The sequence below is a fragment of the Copadichromis virginalis genome, linkage group LG2 (assembly GCF_057382275.1).
Source record: "Copadichromis virginalis isolate Kocher_CV1m ecotype Utaka linkage group LG2, C_Virginalis_male_GT1.1, whole genome shotgun sequence".
Taxonomy (NCBI): Eukaryota; Metazoa; Chordata; class Actinopteri; order Cichliformes; family Cichlidae; genus Copadichromis; species Copadichromis virginalis.
Genome location: NC_140619.1, coordinates 8,159,626 through 8,187,010, shown reverse-complemented (window position 1 = coordinate 8,187,010; position 27,385 = coordinate 8,159,626). Strand labels below are relative to the sequence as shown.

The 27,385-nt window shown below is 40.4% G+C and overlaps 1 protein-coding gene across 1 annotated transcript in view; it reads left to right on the top strand.

The window, feature by feature from the left end:
- The first annotated feature begins 856 nt into the window (after nt 1-856).
- The window catches only part of ankrd50 (ankyrin repeat domain 50), a 40,711-nt gene continuing 14,182 nt past the window's right edge, over nt 857-27,385 (top strand). The window contains exons 1-3 of the mRNA XM_085469816.1: nt 857-1,106; nt 2,379-3,492; nt 19,941-20,173. Of these exons, the coding sequence (XP_085325942.1) occupies nt 2,987-3,492; nt 19,941-20,173 (739 nt within the window). The 5' untranslated portion in view covers nt 857-1,106; nt 2,379-2,986. The remainder of the gene's footprint in view (nt 1,107-2,378; nt 3,493-19,940; nt 20,174-27,385) is intronic.

Here is a 27,385-nt window from a genome sequence, read left to right as displayed (position 1 = left end):
GTGAAAAGCAAACTATAAATCTTAGTCAATGTTATGTCATTCATGATTGACAGTTCCTCCATCCCATGCATCTATCTATCTATCTATCTATCTATCTATCTATCTATCTATCTATCTATCTATCTATCTATCTATCTATCTATCTATCTATCTATCTATCTATCTATGTACAAACAAAATTCAGTTATTCATTTTTTTCAAGTAAGGTGCATATTTTATCTCTTTATAATTAAAACAACTTGGTGATCAACACAGTTAAATAAAAGTACCACAGGCACTCGGTGAGGGCCTTATACAATGTGAGAGATTTTTTTTATATTTAAAACAATGATTAAAAACAAATAAAAGTAAACACTAAAGTTAGTTAAAAACAGTAAATGTAAGATTGACATTGTGTAAGAGAAGAGATAAGTGGAGATTGAATGAACAAATAAGATATAAACTATAAATCAAAGAAAAACATTGGGATCTTAACCTGACAGGTGTGCTCACCTGTCATAAAATGAAAGTGTTCATACCTGTCTAGTATAATTAGCATCTCCACAACAGGAAGTACATTATATTGAAAAACTGGATTGGATATGAGCAGAACCAGTCTTTGTAATGACATTATTGTACCGGTTTGTACCGTTCGTTTTGGCCCCCGGGCCACATGTTTGACACCCTGGCTTTAAAGCGAAATAACTGTTCCATGAGAAAATAATTCATCTGCAGTTGTTATTCCGCTTTTATATTGAACCACCTGTTTGTACACAATGAAGAGCGACCAAAGGTTGAAAACTACAAATCCCAAAAAGCTTTGCGCCACTCATTAGCGTGTGTTCTGCATGCAGTGGGGAGAAATGTAGAGTGTTAGGAGGCGGAGAGTCAGTCTGCTCACTGTGGAGCTGTGTAGGGGCAGCAGGAGGAGCCGACACCGACAGAAAGGAGCGATTCAAAGAAAGACGTGAACGTTGCTCAAATGCACAAAATTGGGCTTTGAATTACGCCGGGAGCAACGGTCGTGTGGTTTATTCGGAGCCTTTGGTTTGGACAGAAAGGGTGTAGACTACGGACACGGCAATCCCCTTTACCCCCCCTAAAACAGCGAGAGGAATCGGAAAGAGGTGAGAGGAAAACCGTTTGGGACTGTGAGACATTTAAAACTAGCGAAGACAGAGAAACGCTCCACAATTGGCTCAATTGAAGTTGAAGGAACAGTTCTGGTGGGCTGTAGGAACATGACCGTCTTCAGTTAGCCTTTATATGATTTTTTCCTTCTTAATAAATGCAGTTGTTCGCCGGTCTAGTCATTTTTTAAAAGCCCCCATAGGTGTAAATTGTATCCCATTAGAAATGGGTGAGGTTTGTCTGCTATACAAAAGACTTGCGCTTCCTTTCCAGTCAGCTGAAGTGAATTTATGTCGTTTTCTCTGATGGATGTATTTTTTTGTTTGTTTTTTTGGTCGCCTTCCGTCTTAAGACAGCTAAGGTTTGATTTATTGAACACTTATTTGGAAGGCTTTGTGTTGACGGCGGGGAGCGCCTTAGAAAAACAGAAATGTGGAAATGCATAGCAGCCCGTGTAAACCCTTGTTATTTGGCAGTGTTACAAAGTAACCAGCAAGACTACGTGTGTGCGTGTAAGCCTCTGGGTGTGTGTAAGCGTGTGATTTCTTGGCTGGGGAGACTGGGGAATATTTGCATTTGGTCCAGTATAGAAACAACAGCGATGATGAACAACTAAATAGGAAGATGGTTAAAGTGCAGCTGACCACCAAAGTGCCAGAATCTTCTCGGTGAGAGCTTCAATGGGCCTTTTTGCCCTCTAAAGTTTAATCATTGCTGCAAAACCTTAGAAAAAAGCGGTTATGTTACATTTACGCCCATGTTAACGACCTTTGTACGTGCAGGAAAGGGGGTCCTGTTACTTGGACTTTATTCCCCCTCACAGTTCAGGACGGATGTGGACTGTTTGGGATTTAAAGCCACATAGGAAGGAAGAGGGGATCAGTGGATAGACTAGAGAAACTGGACGAACCCCTGCCAAGAATTTAGTTGCAGGGCAGGCAGGCAGTGATGTGGGATGTGGAGGATGAAAGCACCGAAAAACCAGCTTGCCCACCTCTTGTAGCTCACTAAATAGAGTTCACTCTTCTTTGTAGGCTGGAAAATATCTGTAAAAGTACTGTGCATGATGATAAATGGTGTCAAACTGCTTCAGCTTATATGGAGACTCTTTAGGGCAGTAGATGTGTAAATAAATTACGCACTTGTGTTTTCCACTGCCTGCTTCTAGGAGAGTAAACTATGTCTCATCAACTGCTTACTTGACCAATTAGGACATATTGATGATTTTTTTTAAATTTGTGTCTTCTCATTTTGTTTCTGTTTTCCAGGGAAGGAGGCAGGCTTAGTGTGTTATTGGAGAAAGCCATTCAGCACTGGCAGTCTATTCCATGTTAATGTAATGGAAACACCCTTTTGGTCGGTGGCATCTGAAATGCATCAGTGGAAATATATCAGTAACTTCCATGGCTAATTCTATCAAGCAGCGGTGGCTTGAGTTTGCCAGTGGATGCACTCAAGAGCCGAGTGCCCTGCCATGCCCAGCGCCATGCTAAGGCAACACATTCATAATAACAAGGAGCACTTAGTTCAACCAGTGGGGAAGCTATGGAAAAAGTTGGTGGAAAATCTATGGTTTAAACCTCAATTTTAAACTTCCTTTTTTCAGTTTGACCTACATTTTCTCTAACGCTTCATAGCTCAGTTGCTTTTCCTGCCATCCACAGCGACTCTGCTTTTTTCTCTACTTTTCACCCAGCTTGCCTTCACTCTCGCTGCTTCTTAAAACCAAGGACATCTAAAGTGCATCCTTCTTTTGCACCTGACAAAATGGATGTTCGAATTTAAAGCCAGCCTTTGTTGGAGATGAAAATGTGAAGGGGCGTAATGAAGGGAACCTGAAGAGGAGGAATAGGTGGAACAGCAGCACTAGATCAAAATGGCCCAAACCAGTTTGCTGAAAGGGAAGCGCTTTTACTGCCGGGAGTGGGTATTCCATAAGATCCAGCATTGCCTCCAGGAGAAAACCAACAACCTCAGTGGAGTAATCAGCACTCCCAGTAAACAGCCCCCGTTGGCACCTGGTGGTAGTGCGTCCAACCCTGGCACCCTCACAGCAGGATCTGCAAAGTCGGGTAGCTCCTGGGGTGTGTTGCTGGTGGGAGGGCCAGGGAGTGGGAAAACTGCACTGTGTACAGAGCTGTTATGGCCCACATCAGCCCAGGGAACCCACCGCGGTCTACACCAGCAAAGCCTGGCTTTCCACTTCTGCCGGGCAGATGACTCGGACACGCTGTGCGTCGGCGGTTTCATCCGAGGTCTGGTGGCTCAGATTTGCCGCAGTGGGCTACTGCCAGGATATGAGGAAAAGGTGCGCGATCCGGCTGTGCAGAACACTTTGCAGCCTGGAGAGTGCGAGAGGAACCCCACAGAGGCTTTCAAGAGGTAAAGACACGCACACTCACACAGTTAAAGTATGACTGCAAGCAGATGATTTCACAGATTAGCACCTCTTTATAGTGAGACGGATAACTAATCCATGTCGACAGGACCTCATTCTTTGCTTAATCAATTAGTCAACATTGATAATAAAAGCAAATTTTGCAGCTTGCCCAATGTGACTATTATCTGTTTTTGTCAGCTTTTATCTCATTGTTAAATACTGGATGATTAGACATGTACACCACCATCCTGTTTTTCAGTCTCTATCAGTTTTTTCCTGTTGATTCATTAAAAAAAATAAACTGATGCAGTTATATATCTTACTGAAACAGCTACCTATTGCAGCACTGCACAAAATTACCTGAATTATGATTCCTTTTTGGAAAATATAAATCTGCCTATTAAGTGTTTCTTCATATCTTCTTGCAACTTTAAGTTTAAAAAAAAAAGAAATGGTTAAAAAAACGGTGTTTCAGGTAGTAACGGAAATCTAGGAATTTGGTTTGACTAGAAATGTAAAGTGCAGTCAGCCCATCCCCCCCAAACCTACCCTCTCCACCTCCTGACCCTGATGCACCTCCCCCCGTTTATTTTTTTTTTCCCTGCACACACTCATGACATAGCTCCGCCCCAGTAGCCTCTCCAGTTATTTCTTGTCATGGTTTTGTCTGTCCCCCCCGTGCGACATGCTGGGTGGGACTGTCCCTGCTTGGCTTCGGATTCAGGAAAGGTCAGATATTTTTAAGTTGTAGCTTAGCTCACGAGGTGAGAGACTCATGAGAAAGAAGCTTTGAAGTAGCACTGACTCACTGACCTGGGTGAACTGAACTGTGATTGTTAGGTTCACCTGGGTCAGTCCAACACTGTGCAAGATGATGAAGTGCACATGTAAGGCTGAAGTACAGTAGGCTTGTGGGATTCGAGCACCCTGCCCGGACATGTAATACGATCAAGATGGACTGTTATTGCAGACGGGGGCTTTAAACGGAGCTGCGTGTGTGCGTTACTTGCACGACTTGTCTACACAGTATAGGTCAGGCCGTCTATGCAACACAGGCTGGAATGCAGCACTGTACACACACGCTCACGTTTCTCATCTGGCCATCTGGTGATGCTTATTGTACCATCTCAGCATCACACACAGGAAGAAAAGTAGGTCAAATGTTCAGTAAGGTAAATCATTTTTCAATTACTCACCAGAGTCAACCTAACCCACTTTTTTTTTTTTTTTTTTTTTAAACCCACTCATTCCTAAGGGAATGCTTGTCTTGTCATCGTCTTGTAATCACAAGGCTTCCACCAATGATTCAGACTTCAGTTTGCCCCTCTGAGGTAAAACACAGGTTATCATAGAAACATTGAAAAATAGACTGAACCCAACAGGGACAGATTTTTCACTTCAGCTCTGCTCTGTGTCACTCTGAATGTTGAGGGCCTTTTGCGGACACTTCACTGAACCCAGCCTCGTTAAGCAAATATTCTGTAACACTCGAGACCTCAGGCTTTAAATCTGCAGACAACAAAGGCACAAGGCTTATTATCTCTGACTGTTGTGTTCGTCAGCCACATAAACAGTTGAGTAAATGCCTTATCGCCATCTCAGGTGTAAAAGCATCCCAGGCGCTGTTGTACACAAAAATCTGAACAGATCCCCTGCTGATCGAGATGCTATCTGGATTCAGGAAGTCAAGATTGCATCTGGCAGTGGCATTTAGAAAAGTACAAAACAAAGAAGGACGTGGAACAGTGTTATTCTATGAGTAGTAATTTACATCAGGACTAACGTTTACACAGGGATTCACATCTTGTTTTGATTCAACTACCTTTGGGTTCACATTTATTGCAATAAAAGTCACACAAGTTTCATTTAGTTAAGGGTCTTGTTTAACACGTTTTTTTTTTTTTTTTTTTTTTTTTTTTTTGAGGAGCTGTTGACCCCCTCCTCCTCCTCCCCTGCCTTCCAGCTGTGATTTTAAACATTACCTAGTGAGTGAGTGCAAGAGGCCCTGCAAAATTCTTTGGCCTAGTCAAAGACAAACAAGTCAGTTTTGGTAGTAATCACCAGCACTGTGTTAATACAATGGGTTTACATGGGTTTACGTCCACTTACTTCCACTCCGATACCACAACTAACCAAAATTTGGACATTTTAATAAATCCCTGCACATTTTTATGTTGTAATCCTTAATTTCAGTGTTTTATTGCTGACAGGTTACAAACAGATGTAGCATGAGCAGTGACTTTAATAATAAGAAGCAAATGTACTATTTAAATGAAGAATATCTTCAAAGTAGAGTTAATTTTTAAGTATCACTAGAACAATCTTGCATTTTAAGATGGGTCCTGTGGACATGATGATTAAATTAACAATAAATGGCAATCAAGTGAATAAACAGAATTAAAGCAAGTTCTTAAAATTTACCTGATTATCTACTCATTGATTCATTGATTGGATACTTATCTGTCGGTCCAGTATCTCTGTTAAAGGACAGATCAGTTCAGTTTTGATGTTAGTTCATGTTTACTAGATCAGATGTCAGCAGTGCATCCGTAAACCTGCGTGTGGAGCACGGAGAGTGCTAATGACGAAAGGTCAGGACTTTGGAGGCATTTCACGCTGGCACACAACAAGTTTTGTTCATTTCTTTGCAGTTGTTTGTAACTTTACCGATTCAACAGCAAACGGTGATTCGACGATGACGGAAAAGAGCAGTCGATGGAGGTTTTCCTTGTTTCCCCCGCTCTTAAGTCCAATTTGCTCAATCGGATGAATTTCCATCTTAACTCATTCACTGCCATTGACGTCTATAGACGTCAATTACGTTTTTCAATGGGAGGGGCTAGAATACGTATGTACATTTTATTTTTTCATATATTTGTAAATAAATTGTTTTGATAAAACATAACCTTTCTCAGTGTTATTTCTGTTTTATAGAAGTGAAAAACTATTTTATATGTTAGAGGTGTCACAAAGCAAGAAATATTAGTGTCAAAGGCACTTTTCTGCTTGAAATGTATTTTTCACAAAAAGCACGTTTTCTCCCTTTTTTTGGTCAAAACAGGCATTTTTGGTGGAACCCACCTCTCTTCTACAGCTGATTACTAAAGAATGGAAAATGGTAGAAACAAGCTTTTTTTTTTGGATGAAAGAAGAGAGTCTGTTCTTCATTTTGGTAGGTTCAGCGTTTATATGATCATAACACACAGTTTTCTGTGGCTCTTCAAAAATGAGTAAAAATGCTCAAAAACCCTGGCAGTGGGGAGTTACCTGATTTGAAAATGGCTGGCAGTGAATGAGTTAACCTGTCTGTCAACTGCTCTGTAAAGTTTGCAAAGGAGCAAGTGGTGAAACAGAAAGCAGTGGAGGCAATACAGGAAAGAGGCACAGAAAAGCAATAATTCAGAAATCTACATGGGAATTTATGCTTTCAAGTTTCTCAAATCCTGTTTTTTTTATTTTTAATTTTTTGTATGTTGGATAGACAAAAACATCTGAAATGCTTTTTTGGCCTAAAATAATAGAAAGGAAATAATCAGAAGGTCAGTAAAAAAAAGAAAAATCTGTGGCCTTAATCGTAACATTAACAAAAAAATCCTTTAATAGATTATTATCATGACTTTAGTTCTTTTAGCCAGACTTTCTATAAAGTCTTTTTTAATTCATGCCTGCATCAAAAGGCAGTTTCACCTTTTAATTTGCCCTTTGTGTGCTTCAAGTCTGCCAGTGCCAGCGTGTGTCTTGTTCAGACAATAAACTTCATAAAATAAACTTTGGTACATTCACTGCTTGCCGTCAGAGCTATCTAAAGGCTTTGACACTTGAGTTGCAGTGTATCATCAAAGATTCGACTTCCAGACAAAGCCAAAGCACATTCCTCTGTCTTTATCGCTTCTTCTGTAGTCTGTGTCTTAGCGCTATCAAAGGCCACTGCCATGTTTTGACTGGAGTCCTCCCGTTTGAATCAGTTTGTGATTTTTAAACAACCAGTCAGCCTCCTGTCATCCAACATGCGTCACTTTCTCCCTTCAGGACAAAAGAGCTGGCTTCGAATAGGTGGAATTAACTCAGTCGCGTTGGTCAAATGACAGGCAACAGTTGCTTTTTTTTTTTTTTTTTTTTTTCCCTGATGGGACAAAGCAGGCTTTTAGTGTAGGTGTGACTTATATGTGGATCTGTTGTAAGGCTATTATCCAGTAAGCAGGAGTTAAGTTTGAATTGCAGCTGGATGAGTTTCTATTTTTATAGAAAGGGCACAGACTTCAGAAATGATGAATGACTGTGGCTTTAACTGGTGAAAAAGATTTGAACTTTCTTGGCAATGTTTTATTCCCTGAAGAATTGTCTGTGGAAGAAATTGATGATGCAGTTTTGAGATTTTCCTAAAAGATGGTTAGAAATGTTGATTTTCTGGCAGCTTCATCAGACGGTTCTTTGTAAAAGATTTTGCTTGTTGCTTTGTTCCAAACAACTGTTGATACTCTGGAAAAATAGTCACATCAGTCAAAGCTAAAGAAAAATTAGATCAGCTGTTCTTGCCTCCGGTGAGATCATGAATATTGTTAAACCTTTTTTTTCCCTAGTCATTTTTTTAGACAGTATTGCAACAATGGGATTTCCTTTTTAAGCATCTTGACATGTGACCGATTATGCCAGAGAGATAAATGTAGTGACGTTTGCGAAGGCCTCTGATCTGATTGTTACCTAAACAAGAGAAAGCTTTAAATAATATAAAATTAACGTAAAACTGTGACCTCACCCATATTGGCTGCCCGAGTCTGAAGTAAAACTAACCAAGCGGGAGCTCTGCGGTGTTTTTTTCTCTTTGTGTTGACTTTTTGACTGTTACACGTCGGGCGGCCGTGCTTATTGGGGTTAAGGGACCTTAAATGAAAGCAGCTCGCTGGCTTTCATGTGGTGCACGGCTGTGGAAAACTCGCTGCAGATTAGGCCCACATTTTAGAAACCAAAAAAAGACTCCCAGTGTGACGCATCAGCTCCAGTAGAGCAGATGAGGAGAAATGGCAGCACTGGTGTGGCTGCACCGATGACTCAGCAATCTAATGCCAACGTCTGTCTCCACACCACCGGCTATGTGTGTACTTTTTGTTAGAGCTTATTTGTTTGTGGATATGTCTGCCTACATGCTGCATGTGGATATACAAAACTGATTCATGTAATTGTTACCCTCACACACTCACAGTCAGCATTGCTGCAAGTTTATACTCATTCATGAAGTGGAGCTCCTTTCTGATTGTTCATTTAGTCTACAGAATATTGGATAATTGTGGAAAATGTAAATCATGTTTGTAGAACCCAAGATTAAATCTCCATATGATCTCACAGTCTAAATAAAAGTCTCTAATTTATTAGGGCTTGGAACAGAGGAAAACAGCAAATCCTAGCTTTTTTCAAAGCTAGACTTGCTGAATGTTTGCCTGACATATTACTTAAATGGTTAAAGCCCCTGAAAACTTGATGAAAACTTGATGAGTCAGTTACAATTTGAAACTTTCAAATTAAATACAAGCAAACTTCTAAGACTTTCTAGTGTTTGAATGGTTTAAAGAAAAGGGTTAAAAACAAACTGGACAAGTCTTCTGTGGCTCATCCGGATTGTGTGGGTGTGTTTTAAACCCGTTTGATTGATAATGGTCTGGAAACCTAAGCAAACAATCCCACAACTGTCATCGCATTTTGCTGCAGAACCCTGATTGGTAGAGATGAATATGAGATCACCTTTTTCCACCAGAGTTCCACCCACTTGAATTCTAAGGAGCTTGGAAGAAAAGTGTCTGGACTTCTTTAAGTCTCCTTGAAGATGTTTCACCTCTCATCCGAGAAGCTTCTTCAGTTCTAAGAGCAGTTGGTGGAGAGTCCCAGTTTTTAAGCCCTACCACATGTGGGACCACCACATGTCCCAGTGGATACTGGACTACCTCACAGAACGTCCACAGTATGTGAGGACACAGGGCTGTGTCTCTGACATGCTGGTCTGCAGTACTGTGCTGGCACCGTTCCTCTTCACCCTCTACACTGCACACTTCTCCATCAACTCCCCACGCTGCCACCTACAGAAGTTCTCTGACGACTCTGCCATAGTCTGCCTCATCACAGGTGAGGACGACTCAGAGTACAGACAGTGGACTCTGGACTTTGTTGACTGGTATCAGCAGAACCACCTGCTGATCAACGCCGGGAAAACCAAGGAGTTGGTGGTGGACCTCTGGAGACGCAGACCCACCACACTGACACTGGTGAACATACAGGGAGTGGACATTGAGATAGTGGACTCTTATAGGTACCTGGGTGTTCACCTGAATAATAAACTGGACTGGAGCCACAACACTGATGCTCTTTACAGGAAGGGTCAGAGCAGACTCCACATGCTGAGGCAGCTCAGGTCATTTGGAGTACAGGGAGCGCTTTTAAAGACCTTCTATGACTCTGTGGTGGCATCTGTCATTTTTTTACAGTGTTGTATGTTGGAGCAGCGGTTTATCGGCAGCTGAGAGGAAGAGGTTGGATAAACTCATCAGGAAGGCCAGCTCTGTTCTGGGATGCACCCTGGACCCAGTGCAGGTGGTGGGAGACAGATGGACTCTGGCCAAAATAACATCTCTGATGGACAGAGTCTCCCACCCCATGCATGTAAATGTTGCTGAACTGCAGAGCTGCTTCAGTGACAGACTGCTGCATCCTCGATGCATGAAGGAGTGTTTCCGCAGGTCCTTCCTCCCTGCAGCTGTCAGACTGTACAATCAGAACTGCTCCCAACAAACATAGATGTTTACATCTGTGCTGAAACTGCAATAAGTTAATTAACCGATTCGGACTACAACCTGGTTTACCTCTTATCTGTAGTTATCTTTATTTAATTTAATAACTGTACAGTACTCTCTGTATATAGTAACCATTGTCCTTAATGTAAATATGTAAGAAAAATTGTGTATCTTTCTGTTCTGTGTCCTGTGTACTGTTTGTTTGTATATGTGTCTTTTTGGCTGCTGTTACAACCAAATTTCCCCTTGTGGGACAATTAAAGGATTATTCTATTCTATTGAAGTGTATTCGAGAAACTTAAAGAAGTCCAGATGCTTGTCTTTCCAAGCTCCTTAGCTTACGATGACCTTGACGGACACCCACTTTCAACCCATCGAAACAACTAAGGACCAAAAACAAAGACAAATTTTGCTCATTGGAGCACTTCTCGGGGGCTTTAATCGAATATTGAGATTATTTTTAGAAAGCAGAAAGCTTCAGCATCACTCTGCTGCCCTTTGTTACCAGAAATCTGTGAATCCAGGTAAAACCTCTGCTTGAAGGTTTACCTGTCAGTGCTGAAATCCTTCCCATTGTGTGTATTTGTGTGCTTAAGCTGCATGGACCCAGCTGTGGGTCTGTGTACATCTGTGTGTGAAGAGAGCAGGAGCACAGCAGAGTACTGGATGAGGACAAGAGGGAGGGGAGGGGGGCCCAAAAAGGATAAAATTTCAGATTCCTTTGACGGTATTGGATAGCTGGCCAGGAATGCACACCTCGTCTGGGTTGGGAAGAGCTCGGGGGGATTTGGAATAGTTATGGTATGAGGAGGTATGCATGGTGGCAATGAAAGAAGTGTGTTTACACTTTGTCAAATCATTAAAGAGCATCATTATATAGATGCATAACGTTGAATGAGGAGATCCCGTTTTATTATAATTTACCAAGAAATTGGTCCATTTTGAACAACTACAATTGGAATTACTTTGGGTAATAAGTTGACTATAATACTCTCACACAGTGAACAGTGTAGTCATTGTGTGTGATCAGTCTCGTGAGATGCTTTCAAATAAAAAAATAAAAGTCATGAGACTCACATTTTAGTTAATCTAATCTTTATCACTTTAGCAATGGTCTATTAAGAAGATTCTTTTCGGACTTGCCTTTGAAAGCTGTAGCTGTTTTTGCATGAAAGCAACTTGGATCTCTTTTCATATGCTTCTCACTTCCCCCTGACCAAGCAGTCTCCAACACACCATTTCTCGGTCAAGCAGGAGGCATTTGTCTGCTGAGGGATTCAGCGCAGAATTGATCGTGCAAATCCATTAAGAAGAGATCAGATTCTTGCATTGTCCAGCAGGTTTAAAGAACTGCTGAAGAGAACACTTTTCAAATACTTACAGGGCTTTTCTAAAATGATTTTTGTTTTGTTACTTTTGTGTTATGTCAGATAATCTGCCTTCAAGGTTTATACACCTGTTTTGATGCCACAGGCTAAAGCGTGGCCTGAAGTGGAGCATGGCTGAGATGTCGGAGCCCTTTTCCCAAATCCTCGGATACTTAAGACGTCAATATAGTAATTCATTTTTCTACCAATGGCACAAGTAGGTGCAGCTTTTCATGCTGTATGCCCACATTATAGCCTGACATAAACCCCCACCTATTGCAAATGTGGTGAACACTATACAATGTTCAAAAAATAATGCTGTCTCAAATTACTCTAAATAAAAGAAGAAATACACCAGATCAGCTACGGTCTTAGAGTTGTCATTAAGCTGTCAAAAATGATACTCACATATTTTGTCATACTTTTTCTGTTATTGTTTTATGGTTGTCCATAAACTGCCTTTAAAAAATCTTTTTTTTATAGGGAATCTTTTAAAAAATATATAATTCAATTGAAAAATTAATAAATTAAGATGTAAAGGGTGGTGGTGGACACAAGTTCATCAAGAAGAGGAGTTGGGCCCTAACTAGGCTTTGTTTTGACTCTAAAGTCTGCCTCGCAAGGGCAGCCGCCGGTCATTGGCAGTCTGCTTCCACCTGGGAATGTCTGCGGGGGCAGATGAGGCGAAGAGAGAGCCCCAGGAGGCAGTGGACTCAGATGCCTGCTTGAGACATGCTCAGCAGCCAGTGGGTGAATATTAGAGAGCTGGTGCAGACATCTGAAAGTTGGATTGGGTAAGAGACCCTGAACAGTTTGGAGACACTAAGGAACCAATAACCCACCTACAGCTTTAACTGTGAAACTTTGACAGATTTACGTCCTGTAGATGCGTCTTGTTGACCGAAGGCTTTCCGTCATCCTGGCTGAAGCTGCTCTAAGCAGCAAGTGAGTTTAGTGTGGGTTTGAATTTCTCTGCTGTAAAGGAAAGGTGTGCGCTTGATTTGCTGCAAGTGCTTCATAGCAAAATTTAATGCAAGACAGTAATAATTTTCGCATTATTCCCACTTCCATAATCATTCAAAGCAGAACTGATACTTAAATTATTTGGTCACCCAGCCCCAGGTCTACCTGCAGTTCTGGCAGTAGTCATATGTCTGTCTGGTTGTGGATGGAAATATTTGTCAGAAGTTGATCCCTTTTAGTTGTGATGGTTGGAGCCTTTGTGGATTGGGGTTTTCAGTTAAGATGCTAGTTACCCTTAGATTTAGACAAGGTCACACTTCCACAGTTAGCTCATTCCTCCACCTGACAAAAATAATGTCTCTCTTCTGAAAGGCTGTTGAACTCTCACCTTTTTCCTTCTGAAAGTAACACTGGAAATTGAATGCTCACTAAGAATTTGTTGGGATGAGTGAATTCACATGAATGCCAAGGTTTTCTAGCTGAATACTGGATTGTGAGGCGATAAGGTTGTTTGCTTTTCTTGACAGTGGTTTATTTGCTGTGGCTGATGAGTGTAAAATTTCAGTTTCTGTTATTTGATGTGGTATTTTTTTCTATTTTAGATAAATTAGTCCTGAACACATTGATATTTTGTAAGAAATCTGTTTAATATATTTACAGGATGTAAACACAATCTTAGAGGCTTTACAGTTGGGTATCTCTATTTAGATTACACGTTTACTGTTTTTTCTAAGAGACAACTCGAATGTCTTTTTGCTGATTAGGCAGCACTAAATGTACCATACTGGTGCACTTAGTGCAACATACTGGTGGCTTTGTCAGGCTAGACATGAACAGAGTGGTGCGTTTTAAGCAAAATGTTTGTGTGGGTGTGCTAATGTGGTTCACGATGACATTATTTGAAAAGTCAAAGGATCACCGAAGTTAATAGCAGCCATCTTAGTTGGCTTTTTACTCCAAACGGGAAATGTCAACCTCAAAGTGGTGTTGGAATAAAAGTGAAGGGATCACCGAAGTCAACAGACTGTGTCCTTTGGGGACCTGGAATGGCAATCCATCAAGAAGTAATTTAAATACCCAAGTCAGGAGTAAAGTGGTGGGATAAATAATAAATTGTCATAATTTTTTTTTTTTTAAATCGAAATTATAAATCTATTATAATTCAGCCCTGTCCATGAAACAACATACAGTCCTGCAGAGTCTTGTGAAAACTAAATATATCCTTACTCTCTTAATTCCTATAGAATCAGTAAGTAGTAGCCATGTGCTGATAATCAAATGGACTTGATTACTTGATCATCAGCGTGTGTGATATTGTGCCATTTACAGGTCAGGAGAGTTCAGATGTGTCTTAACACAATTCCACAATCTTCCCAAGAGGGGATGTCCCCAACAGATTTATCTAAAGGTTGGACTATGCAGTCCAAACTTTAGGTAAACCCCAAAAGCATCGGGTCTCACAGACTACAGGCCTCAATTGGCATATTAAAAGTTGATCACGGCACAATTAAAAATTGAGTCAACAAGGATGGCTTGCTTGTAAAGGTTGTCAAGCGAAGGCCTCTTTTCTCAAAAAACAGCATAGCAGCACATTTTAAGGCTTGCCAACCTGGATCTGAATAAACTAATAGACCGCTGTGTCCTTTGGAGAGATGAGACCAAAGTGGAGATGTCTGAATTTAAGGCAAAGCACCACTTTGGCAAAAACCAAATGCTTACTGTCATCTCGGTTGTTGGCAACTGCAACTGACAAAGGCTACCTCATGTCATCATTATTGGCTTAAACTTCTCATACCACCTGTCAAGCAAGGTGGCCGAGGGGCAGCGAAATTGGTGATGGGCTTTTTTGCGGAGTTGATCATGAACTGTCTCGTAGCTAAAAAGAACTATGATTAAATGCCTGTGAACCTCAACGGACAGAAGTAATGTTGAAATGAAGAGAATTCATCCACCACGACATAAGAGACTGATAAGTCATTCAGAAAATGAGGAGAATAAGTTATTGATGCGAAATGAGGTTCTGCAAGCTATTGAATCATGGGCCGTACTTGCTTCTTACAAGCTCACATAGAGAACGAGAAGTGTGTGCAGAGTAGCTTTATGTCAGGGGGGATGTTAATAAAATGGTGCCGTTAATCAGAAAAATGTCATGACATGTTTTAAGCTCATATTCCACTCCAACAAAATACAGTTGTTTGAGTTTAATAGGGATTTTTTTTTAACATCACCTAATTCTCCGCTCAGTCATTTTGAACAAATGATTATCATGCCCATTTCAGTATTTTTGAAAAGCAACTAGTTTTCTGCTGCAAGGTTGACATCCTCAGAGGATTATCTGTCTAATAACTCAACTCAAATTAATGTAAATATGCCAGTCCAAAGCTTACATAAGTGCTGTTCTGCTCCTGTGTAACCACTCTGGATCAGACCACATTTTTTTGTTTTTGTTAAAGCTTAAAAGTCCAGCTTTTTTCAGTGCATAAATGTTTTCCCCAAGTCTGTAATAAACCCATAGAATTGCAATTTATGTCCAATCAGATGAAACTGGAGTTGGATGATAACAGATTGAGCAGGAAACAAGACCATATGGTCGATCCCAACATAATGGGAAGAATACAGTTAAAGTGTGTGAGCCTCTTTGTTCAGAACATTTTGCCCACAGCACCAGTCACTCTTATTGTTCTTGTCAGTGTGATTACTTTCGACGGGATGATTGCAGTAATATAATTCATAATGTACGAATCGCAAAGGAAACTGTGAGCAAACGATCTGCAAGATAGTCGTCCCTTTCAGTTTGGATGAGCCGGTGTATGAGTCAGCTGATGTCATTGAGCTCTGTGGTATTAAATTGTCTTGACTTTGCAAAGATGCTAAGCAGGCTTCCTCCAAATTGACTCAATACTAAATGAAGAGAGAGAGGGGTTTTTTTTTTGCTTTGTTTTTTAAAAGCAAAGGCCTCGCTTCAACTTTTGTCTTTTTAAGCCATTATGGAGGAAAGCTTTGTCGGTATCTCTCCGTGTTGTGATCTGTCTGAAGCTAAGAGCTAAACTCCACTGCTGGTTATTCTTCAATTAACAGAGCAGTGTCAAGGCCATGCATGGATCTTATTTTCTAATCATAGTTTTGGTGTGCATACAGTGTGTGGGTATGGGCTAGCTCTCTAAAATGAGCTGCGTAAATTTACAAGGCACTGGCTCGGTGCCCAGCGCTGCCTTGTCGCCCCAGACATCTTCACTGGAAGCTTCGCTTTGACCATTGTGGTGGGAGTGACGGCTGCTGCAGTCGCGAATACAACATGACAGATGGTGACTGTGTTAGGTGCATTTCACATCCCCCTCTTCTACTTTTTCTTTTCCTTTTTGCTCTAGACTTAAATGGCAATTGGCATTGGGTTGGGCATATGTTAAGGATTTGAACAAGAACTAAAAGGTTGGTAAAAAAGTCAGAGACCACCATGTGAAGCTTAAATACTTTTGGTTTTCTGGTCCAGGTATGCTGCAGGTTTGTCTGGCAAACTAAATCAGCTTTTCCTGAGCTCATTTTCTCTCCATGTCCCACATCCCGCTAAGTTTCCTTTGTCTGCAGTCCTTGTCTTTTGACTCTTTGACAGCCCGAAAGTAGCTGAATAGTGAGAGAAGAATGGCTCTTTGTTTCGACCGCTTGCTGTCGCTGTGGATTTGATTGTCTCAGTAGGCAACATGGCCTCAAACATGACTATTCACACACTGACACACACAGTCACCCCTGTGGATGGACATTCCTTTTGGCAGGGCTCCCAGATGGCACTGCAGGTTCTGTGCGGGCTGCGACCATAAGAAGGAGTGATTGACTGTGTTTCTCAAAGGCTGAGCAGCATCACACTGGAGTGTGAAGGTTATAAAACCATAACTCTGTTTTGTTTTGTTTTTTTGTTTTTTTTGTCGTTTTTTTGTTTTTTTGCTGTTGAGAGTTCAGATTTCTCTGTAAAGTCTTCAACAAATGTTGAAGATTCACAGAAACATGTATAACTATTGATTGTTGACTTTGGACAGATTTCATCTGGTACTGAAATGACCAATTAAAAGAGAACAAACTTTTAATTCCAGCTTTTTAATTATGATTGATTGCTACTTTTCCAATTATAACATCAGTAATTTGGAGGTTATGTCTGTTTAGAAAAAAGAACATATTTTGAAGAGATTGCCTTGGGCTATCGAAACAACAATAGAATAGAATAGACATTGGATTTGCTTTTAATTTCCTGAATACTAGAAGTTAGGGTGTTATACGAGTCCCATATTGTCAGATTTCTGTATAACATAAAAGTACCGTAATTGTCGGGCTATAAGCCGCTACTTTTTGCACAAGCTTTGAACCCTGCGGCTTTTAGTCAGGTGCGGCTTTTCTATGGATTTTCCATGATTTTTGTGATATCGTAAGACGATTTGTTTTGTTTGTTCCGCTGTTGTACGGCACTACGTTGCCTGGCGGAAGGATCGGGGTTCAAGAGTGGTATGTTAGTCACATGTCCGTCCGCCAGGCAACGTAGTGCCGTACGAAGTAGCACGAAAAACAAACTTCAAAGTAGCGCTACGCATTCAGCGGGAGGCGTGGATGACGAGCGGCGATAAACTTGCGAAAAGCAAGTTATGCCCAACTCCACCGGTGGATTCTGACAGTGTGGAAAAGTGCGAAAACATCCACGATCACCAACGGATTTTGAAGGGCTGGACTGCTGCATGATGGAGAGGAGGACACCGCCACGGCCCTTCTGAGGGTGTTCGACTCCGACACTGACAACGAGGATTTCTTTGGTTTTGAAAGTGACAACGAAGGAGAGAAGCGGAGAGTGGATGACGAAGCCATCCTGAGCCAGTTCGTTTCCGACATTGGAGAAGAGGACTTTGGTGGTTTTAGAGCGCAGGAAGAAGAGAAAGATGGTGAATGACTGACTTTTCTTCTTGTTAAAGCCGTGTCACTGCACCTGAGCCTAAAAGGTAGTCCGAATCTATTTTTCTGGTGTGCTGTAGGTTACTGTTATGTACTACATGTGCAAATATGTACCCATAACTTGTTTTTCAAAATATTAATAAAAGGGGTGTGTCTCCAAACAGCCATCTCTTTCCTGACAATTCCCTTTGTGCATATTCTCTTACATATGATAAGTCAACATTGAAACACCTGCGGCTTTTAGTCAGGTGCGGCTAATGTATGTACAAAACAGGATTTTCCCCTGATTTTAGCTTGTGCGGCTAATATTCAGGTGCGCTTTGTAGTCCGGGAAATACGGTATTTATTTTATTCTATCAGAGTTTTGGGGATTTTTTTTTTTTAGTCGAAGTTCTTTTAGTATTCAAGAAGAATTAATTGTAGAAGTGGCGTCTTTTGTATTTTAGACTGAAATTGCATCCCAAATAACATGGCTTTTCCTGCACTCATGTTCATTATGGACAATAAATTGAAGTAAAATTTAGGTCTTGAATGGTAGAACCTCAAAAAGGGAATGTCTTTGCAGCCGCAGGGTTAGTAACAGGCTGTTGAACATCCAAAAAAACATCTTGTTAAAACTGCGTCTTGGTGTTTTATGACAACGCTTACAAGCAATGTCAGTTCCATTAAAGAAGAGTGGTAGTTAAAGAGACCATCCCATCATCCGGAAGGTGACTGATTTTTATGTTGAGTAATCAATTTGTTCAACCTCCTTTAAATGTTTAATTAACCTAGACCCAGAGTAAAATGTCACTAATATGAAATCCTCAGATCCTTTATCACAGCCAGCTGAGCTGGAAGCAATTTTGTGAGTATTAGGAGATGACATTTTCCCCAGGCAGACATCTTATGGGGGATTCAAACTAGTTGCAGTCACAGTGGAACAGAAGTCCTGCGAACAAAAATTAGTTCAGTGTACATTTACGTGTGATCTGCATATTAGCCTTGAAGCAGAATCATGCCTCACTTACATTTGGACTTTCATAAACGGTTAATGTGGCATATGCTTAAAATACACATTTGCTTTCTTACTGAATGCTACAGTTTTTTTTTTTTTTTTTTTTAATGGATGTTAATGTTCAGGCATCAATTTTAATGTTATTGGGAGAGCAGTTGAGATTCGACTTGAAGAAAATATCCATGTTTAGTTGTGGTTAAAGTTGCAAAACACTTTTCTCCTTCCGCATCTTTGGCATAATCTCAAAGCTGAAAATCTAGTTGTCGGGCAACGTTTTTTCACTGGGGGGGTGGTAGGCGGACGAATTATAGTGATTGTATCATCTGTAAATCTCTCTTTGAGCGCAGATCATCGATAGCAGGCCTGTTAATGGATCCAATTTGAGCTGGATGGAGATGTACTTAAACACCTTTGCTCTCCCTATTTAAACAGTTTAACTGAAATTGGTTGTGTTGTGACTCTTGTGTCCTTGTAAAGCCACTGTTTCACTGTATTAGACCAACTGTTTGTATTCATCTTGAAGCGAAGCACTTGCTGTGCAGAGAATGTCAATAGTATGTTTATTACTATTACTAACAGTTTTTATTTCATAAGCATGAATATCTGAGCTCATTAGAAGGGGAAATAAAAACATGCATCACTTTCTGGGTAAATAAGAGTGAATATAGAATTTAGCTAGCTAAACCAACATAAAAAAATAAAAGTGACAATGCACTGACCTATCAAGGTTTAGGTAGTTTTTTTTTTTTTTTTTGGGTTTTTTTTTACTCTTTATGTCAAGATAGGTTGACAGATGATGTCAGGACAGAGTCTACATGGATTAGGATGTTTGTAGATGACCCTGATCTGCAGTCAGAGTAGGGAGCCAGGTGGAAGATGGTCTGGAGTGTTGGAGGTATGCTCTAGTGAGAAGTGGAATGAAAGCCGGTGGAGGCAAGACAGAATATGTGTGTGTGAATGAGAGGGAGACAGTTGTAACAGGGAAGATGCAAAGAGTGGAGGTACATGACTTTAAATACATGCTACAAAAAGACAGGAGGCCGAACTGGAGGTGGCAGAACTGAAGATTTTAAGACTTTTACTGGGAGTGGCCAACAACATTACATTAGTGTACATTGGAGGGACACCACAGGTGGAGCTGGTAAAGACGCAAGCTTAACATGGTTTGGACATATGTAGAGTACCAAGGCTGTTTGATATGAAGCTGCTAGGCAGGAGAAGAAGCAGAAAATTAGAAGATTCATGGAAGTAGTGAAAGGGAACATGCAGATGAGTATGCTAGAGACCAGAATCTGCAGTGGCAACCCCTGAAAGAAGATGATTTATGTCATCAATTGAACAAAATCAAAAAGATGAAAACATTGTAACAGATTTTTTTTTTCTTTCTCCTTCCATGTCTCATCCTTTTTCATCAGGTGTGTACTCCTGCCTCTCTTGAGTGTGAAGCCTCCTCAGCAGGCACTCTTCCTGCTTGTGGACTCCATTGATGAAGGCAGTCAGCTGGGTGAGGGGGAACAGAGGTCCTCCCCAGGTTCTCCCAGGACCATTGCAGAGCTCCTGGCCAGTCACCATGAGTTTCTGCCTCCTTGGCTGCTGCTCATCTGCTCCGCACGACGACAGAACAAAGCCATTACCAAACTGTTCACAGGTAAATGGTTCAACTTTTCTCGTTGCTCAGTTAAGATAACTGTTCTCCAAGTGTAGAGGCAATTTTCCAAAAGCTTTAGGGTGTTACATGTAGTTTTTTAAAAATCAATACATCATTGTCAAAATCACTATGATACCATTATTACAACTGAGCTGAGCTGCTGAAAAGAGACAGTTTGATGTATGAGAAAGTACTTGCAATTGTCAGTACTGCTGTATGCTTGTTCCGCTTGATGGCAACCATTTTTCAGATTTAATAATACACATTTTGACAAAAAAAATACAGCAGTTACAAACAAAGCCTGCAGCATCATTCTTTTTTTTTTTTTTTTTTCTTTTTTTTGTCACTGCTTCGAATGCTTTCTAACATTATGACATGCCTGAAGGGATTAGTCACCACTGCAGACTTCTGTAAGAGATGCAGCTTTTCCTTGTCTTGTGACACTGTACCATACCCACTGCTATTATCTCCTTGTCAGGCCAGCAGCCTACTCTGTGGCGATGAGCTGGCATAACATTAATCAAAAACCTAACTGTGTGGGAGGAAGTTGCCTCTGCAGACTCACATTGCTGCGTGTCCCCCGTCTACCTTTCCAAAGCCATTGAATGTGGGAGCTTCTAGTGCCCTCACTTTACCTTTTTTACTGTTACACAACATCCCAGCAGTCTGAATAGTTGTGCTGCTCCCTCCTCAGGAGGTGCTTGCGGTCAGATTTGGGGATGAACAAGCTACATGCGTTCTTCCTTTTGTTCCTGCATAAATTATGAAATGCCTATGTTTGTATGATCAAATTCTCCAAAAGCAGTTCTATTTGTAGTGCTGATATTTCTATTGATTTTATATTGGATCGGGTATGATCGCGATTAGGTCTCTGTGCATAGTATGTACAGAAATGCATGGTAACAATATAATGTGCGCCTAAAATCCTATAAAATTAATAGGACAGGTAACAAGCATCCTTCTTTAATATCTAGTCCCAGCAGCAAATTAATTTGCTTGGCAGTCTGTTCATGTTCTGGCTTGTCTTCAGTGGATTATGTTGCTTGCCTCTTATCATTTTAGATAATACAAATAGTATTCCTGTATATATTCCAAATTAAATGCAACAGTGTAATTAGAATTAAGAGGTCACGCTCAAAGTTGTTTTCAGGACTCTTAAAATATGCTTTTCATATATACAGCAGGTAAAGTAAATCATGAACGCGTCACCAGTTTTCTTAGTAACTATATTTCTAAAGGTGCTATTGACATGAAATTTTCACCAGATGTTGGTAACCCCTCAATCCAATTCACACATGCAAAGTAATCAAACTATAACTGTCCATATTTTAAGTTGTTTGCAATAATGAGACATGACACAGGGAAAAGCTGTTGAACACATGAAGAAATGGAGGTGCAAAAAGACCTAGAAAGTCATGACAGCAGCTGAAATCTATCAGTAATTGGAAAGCAATCCTGCCACTTAATGCTAATGAATAACAGCTGGTTCAGTCCCTATAAAAAGGTATCTCATTACCAAAGATATACAACCCATGATGGGTAAAACCAGTGAGCTCTTGCAAGACCTTGCAACCTTATTTTTGCAACAGATACTGATGGCATTGGTTGCAGAAGAATTTCAAAACCACTTGAAGATTCCAGTGAGCGCTGCTGGAGCCATAATCCAGGAGTGGAAAGAATATCATTTCACCATAAACTGGCCACGACCAGGTTCTCCCAGCATGATTTCAGACAGAGGAGTGAAAAGAATTATCAGATGAGCTTTCCAGGAGCCAAGGACCACTTGTGGAGAGCTACACAAAGAGTTGGAATCAGCAGGAACAATTGTTTTAAAGAAAACAATAAGAAATGCAGTCAACCACCATGGCCTGTATGCACGCTCGCTACACAAGACTGTTGCTAAAGAAAAAGCATGTTGGAGCAAGTTTAAAGTTTGCTGAGAAGCTCAAAAGGCACTGCATAACATCCCAAAAGTAAATAAGTTTGGAGGTGGGACCATCATGGTGTGGGGCTGTTTTCCAGCATACGACAATGGCACGCGTCATATAATTAAAGGAAGGATAAATAGAAAACATATACAGAGACATTCCTAATAGGAAACTGCTGTCGTCAGGAGGGTGAAGACTAAACGAGGATGGATGTTTCACCAAAACAATGATCCCAAACACAGCTGAGGAAACTGTGTTGGTTTCAGAGAAAGACAATAAAGCTGCTAGAATGGCCGAGTCAAACACCTGCTCTCAATCCAATTGAAAATCTATGGAAAGAACAAAAGTTCATAGAAGGGGTCAAGGAAACCTTCAGGTATGTGTGTAAGAATGGGCCAAAATCACCCCTGAGCAATGCATGAGAAGAATTTCTCTATACAGGAGGCATCACCAAAGGCTTCTGTACAAAGTATTAAATACATTTCAGTAAGTGTGTTCAATACTGTGTCATTTCTCATTATTACACTTAATTTTATGGACATCTATGGTTTGATTTCTTTGCTTGTGGGGCTTGGATGGGACATCTGGTGAGAATTTCATCTCAATAGCACATTTTGTATTAACTTAGAAAACTGGTAACACATTTAGTACTTATTTAACCCGCTGTAGGTCTCCTGCAAGAAAATGAATTGTCAGCTATTTTGATCATTATTTCCGTGCAAAAGTTCCAACCACTCCATGGGTCTAGTTTCTCCATTGTGAGTTTGTTTCTTAGTCATTGTTTGTATAAGAGTGGAAACAGGAATTCAGGACACTAGAGTCTCACTTTGAGTCGTTCGTGGGCATCGTGCATGTAATTCAACAAACCAACCGTGATGCAGGCTGCCCACTTCATAATTTCAAAGACACGCCCACCCACGCTTTCCTCTAACTTAAAAGGTTCTGTGTAGGAACCCGTGTGGATTGGTATCAGTTTAGTTTAAAGCGTTTTCCAAAACTTTGTGTCCACAGACAACACAGATGGAAGAAGTTTTATATTTGATTTTCTTTCGGCAGCAGTTTGTGTCTGGCCCAAATCATTAATTTCAATAGTGAGATTTTATCTGGTGTGCACTTCATGTTCAGAGCGGACTCAGCAGGGGAACATAGACTTAAAAAACATTTTCGTCTTTGGTATATGTTTTTTTTTTTGTTTTGTTTTTGTTTTGTTTTTTACTTGTTAGTTCTATTTCTGCTTGTTGCACCTCTTTTGTTTGTACTTGTCTGTTGTTTTTGGTTTTTGGTTTTGTTTTGTTTTTTAATATATGGTTTGAGGTGAGTTTCATCGTGGAACAATCTGATAAGTGGCAGTTATCTTCTTTTTCTCCATTTTTGAAGCTCATTCTCTCTTTACTGCCTCTTTGATGATGGCCAAGCTTTTGTTGAGCTCTTACTCCAATTGCCAAGCAATTGGTTCAAAAAGATTAATCTACTTTTGAAAAGAGTGCCAACCTCACATATGAGATGTGATGTCCCTGCTTGAAGGGAGTGAAGGACATATTTGGTTTTGTTTTTCCTTTCCGTTTAGACTTGCTGATGTCTTTTTATTTCTATGAACATATTCCACAGTTAAAGAACTGAAATAAAAGGTATTATCTAGTCTATGCACTGAAATCCTCCTGCAGAACTACAGTAAGCCTTGATCTAATGCTTTTAGCAGTGTCTTTGTTTTGTCTGGATCCAGTCTTCCGCTTTTAGTCCAGTGCTGGAAATTCTTCTACAAGACTGACTTTTTCTTTTTTTCCCATCACACTTAGACGGATGTGGACTTGCACACACACACTCACTCACAGTGTATTCTATTGCCTTTTGTACCTTATTATTAATATGGCACTATGAATGCTCCTTATTCATGCAGCAGTGGACTGAAAATAGACCAAAGAACTTTAGAGTATCAGACTGAGGCCAAGTGTCCCCTAAAAATATCTTGCATATTGTTTACAATTTAGAGATGGCAGTGACCTGCCAAAAGCGTCCACTTTCATGCTTGCTGCAAAGCAAACTACTATTTTATATGAGCGTCCGTTTTAGTCGCAGTGGAGGTTGTCAGTTTCCCAGTATACTCTGGTTTGTGGTAATGCGAACTTTGTGGTTTTGTAAATACAGTGCTGATAAAGTTTGAGGAATGACCTTTAACCACAAGGTTTTGAAGGGAGCTCACTGGACCTGAATTTTGGTCCTGTATTTCTAAAATGACTAAAAGAATTCAGACTCCTTTTATGTGAGTAACTCAAAGCTTTCTGTTACCTTTGATTTTTGCAAAATTTGCTTCAGTCTGACTCACAGCAAGTGCATTCAGCTGGAATTTCTCATTTAATTTTTTTTAAGGAGATGACTTTATTCCCCAGGAGCAAAACTCAGAGTTCCTTGTCTCTTGCTCAACTGTTATTCCTTGTGTCTATCTCTGAGTGGAATGTGCTTTGGGAAGTTTTCAGCACCTCAGAGACCGAACAGGAAGGAGGCATACTGACTTCTGCTGCAGAATGCCTCACTCACATCCGCTTGGCTAATGCCTCACAAACAAAGAGTGGTCAGTTTGTGAGGAGTACAAGAATTTTGCACAGTATCCCTCTGGCAGACCCGTGTTATGTGATCATTCCGATTCGAATAAGCGTCGGACTTGTTACCTTTGACTTGGACTAAAATTTCACTCTTGAGATGCAAATTGTAGCGAAAAAAAATCCTGCTTTTTCTGACTTTACCTTCTCTTTGAGCTGTGCTACTGTAAGGGCATTGTAGCGGTAGTGCAGTGGAAACACTTAGGCAGCGATTTTGGTTGGGAGCCGGGTAGAATCTGTGCCAATTTATCAAGGCCATCCAGCAGAAGGTGGAGCAGGGACAGAGAAAAGAGGGCTGTATGAAGGTGCAAGGTGGGGGTTGGCTGTTTAAATACCCCCCCCCCCCCGTTGTGTGTGCGTGTGTGTGTGTGTATTTATTTTTTTCAGCTCAAACCTCAATCTCTTGCCATCTTTTTTTCTTCCTACTTTGCTATTGGTCTCATCGAAATACTTACAGCCCATTTTTAAATCATAGTTCCAACTAGAGCTGGGCGATATGAGATTTTTTCATATCACGATATGTTTTTTTCATTTCAGGCGATAACGATATCTATCACGATATAAGCCAAATAACTATATTTGTAAGATTTAAATGTGCCGTTGCTCACAAGTAAAATGTGAAATAATCAGCAGCTTGTTTTTATTTAAATATTTATTTCCCATAATAAGTTCAACAGGGTAGATGTACTTAAGGAACATGAGACTTTTTCAGATAGATAAAGGCAAATATTGCAAACTACACAAAAGGCAGCCGCTAAAGCGTCTAAGTTTCAAAATAGAACAAACGAAACAGACTAAATTGTCAATTCCACTTAGAAACAAAATATTAATTCTAAAAATAAATCTTAGTTTGTTTTACAGAAGAACAGACAAAACTGACTAACTTTTGTCAATATCCAATAAACTGAGAACTAAAAGGAAATTCTCAATCTCTCCTTGTTGTATAGCTGAGCTTTTCAAACAGTTTTAACAGTTACTTTAGTCTGACAAAAGCCGAATGACGAATTAGCGCTTCCAGTCAGAGACTGAGGCTACGTCCACACGTACACGGGTATTTTTGAAAACGGAGATTTTCCGTTTTCGTTTTAAAAAATAATCCCGTCCACACATAAAGGGAGAAATGAAAGAAAACGCTGCTATGAACATGCCAAAGCAGCAGGTGGCGCTAGATTCCTAACCGTGCAGAAATGTTGGCCAATCAGAAGTCTAGAAGCCTCGGTGGGAAAAAGTAAACAAAGCTGGGGCATAGAAGCAGAACCGAGTCGTATGTGTGGAGGGACAGTAACTGTGTGTATATGTAAGCATTTAAACACTGCAGAGAGTAGAATTAACAGTAACAGTATTGTAGAAATTCATTTCACCGAAACAATAACGTGGCGCACAGTGTGACGCATGCACCAGTTTATTGTATTTCCAGACTTGCTTTCGGCACAATTTACAGTGCACGCTACTCTGTTTTTTGTCAGACTTGAAATAGCCGAAATACCTTCACACTACAGAACTTCTTTGGCTCTTCCGTTCGACAATCTCTCCGGCGTTGGAACCATCATCTGTTTTCTCTTCGGTCACGCTCGGTTGATTTTTCTAGTCGGCACACTCATTTCCTCCATTAGGCGCTGGCTCCATTACCCGCTGGCTGCTTCCCAAACAAACACACGTGCGGCTTGGCACTTGTGCTGTACGTAACAAGTCACGCGACGTGACGCTGCGGCTGTGATTGGTTCGGCTCTGCGCTACTTAATTTGGATTGGCTGACCTTTTGTCCTCTTAAAAAAAAAAAAAAAAAAAGAGCGGCGAGGTCTATCGCGATAGCTTAATTTCTCTATCGAGTAAAAGTTATATCGCGATACATATCGTTATCGTTCTATCGCCCAGCTCTAGTTCCAACATAGCATTTGAATCAGACTCATGTGATTTTTTTTTTTTTTTTTTTTTTTTTTTTTTTTCCCCCCCGTCTGTCACATGAAAGCATCACTGGACTGTAAGGGCTCCTATCCGAACAATACTGTTTGATTCATACTTGTTAAAGTCACTGTTTCTCAACAGGCATGTATGTGTGGGGGCTCGAGAGAGTACTGCACGGATTACATGAAGGTGTCTGATCAGCTGATGAATATTTTTTTTTTTTTTTTTTTTTTATTAGGGAATGGCTCATATTGACATTTACTTCTGGAAAAGCAAGGCTTCATTTTTCATTTCTTTAAGTAAAAATCCCTTCTTCTTCCCAGTCAGAAAGTGTGACATCCAGCCAACAAGTCATTTAAGGTCACAGTTGTAGCACGGTGACGACATTCCTGACAGTGACACAAAAATGCAGACAGGGTTGACTCATCAGATCAAAGTGTAAATCCAGTCTGGTGCTATAAATAGAAAAAATATATACAACTGGACTAAGGTAATAATCACTGCCATCTCTTACTTGTAAACGATATGGGGGGGTATTTTTAGCAGACACTTTGCCTCAGTCTGATAATCTAAAGTCTTGGTTTGTTCTCTAGGTACAAAGTGCTTAAAATTATGTTTTATAATTTATCAGAAATGAACTGCATCATTAACTTTTTGCTAATAACTTTAAAAAATTTAGATAAAACATTTTTGGTTAAGAACCAAACAAAAATTTTTAAGATTAACAGGCCACAGCGTCTCAGATACATGTGTATCTGGGTCCTGTATACTGTCACTTCAAT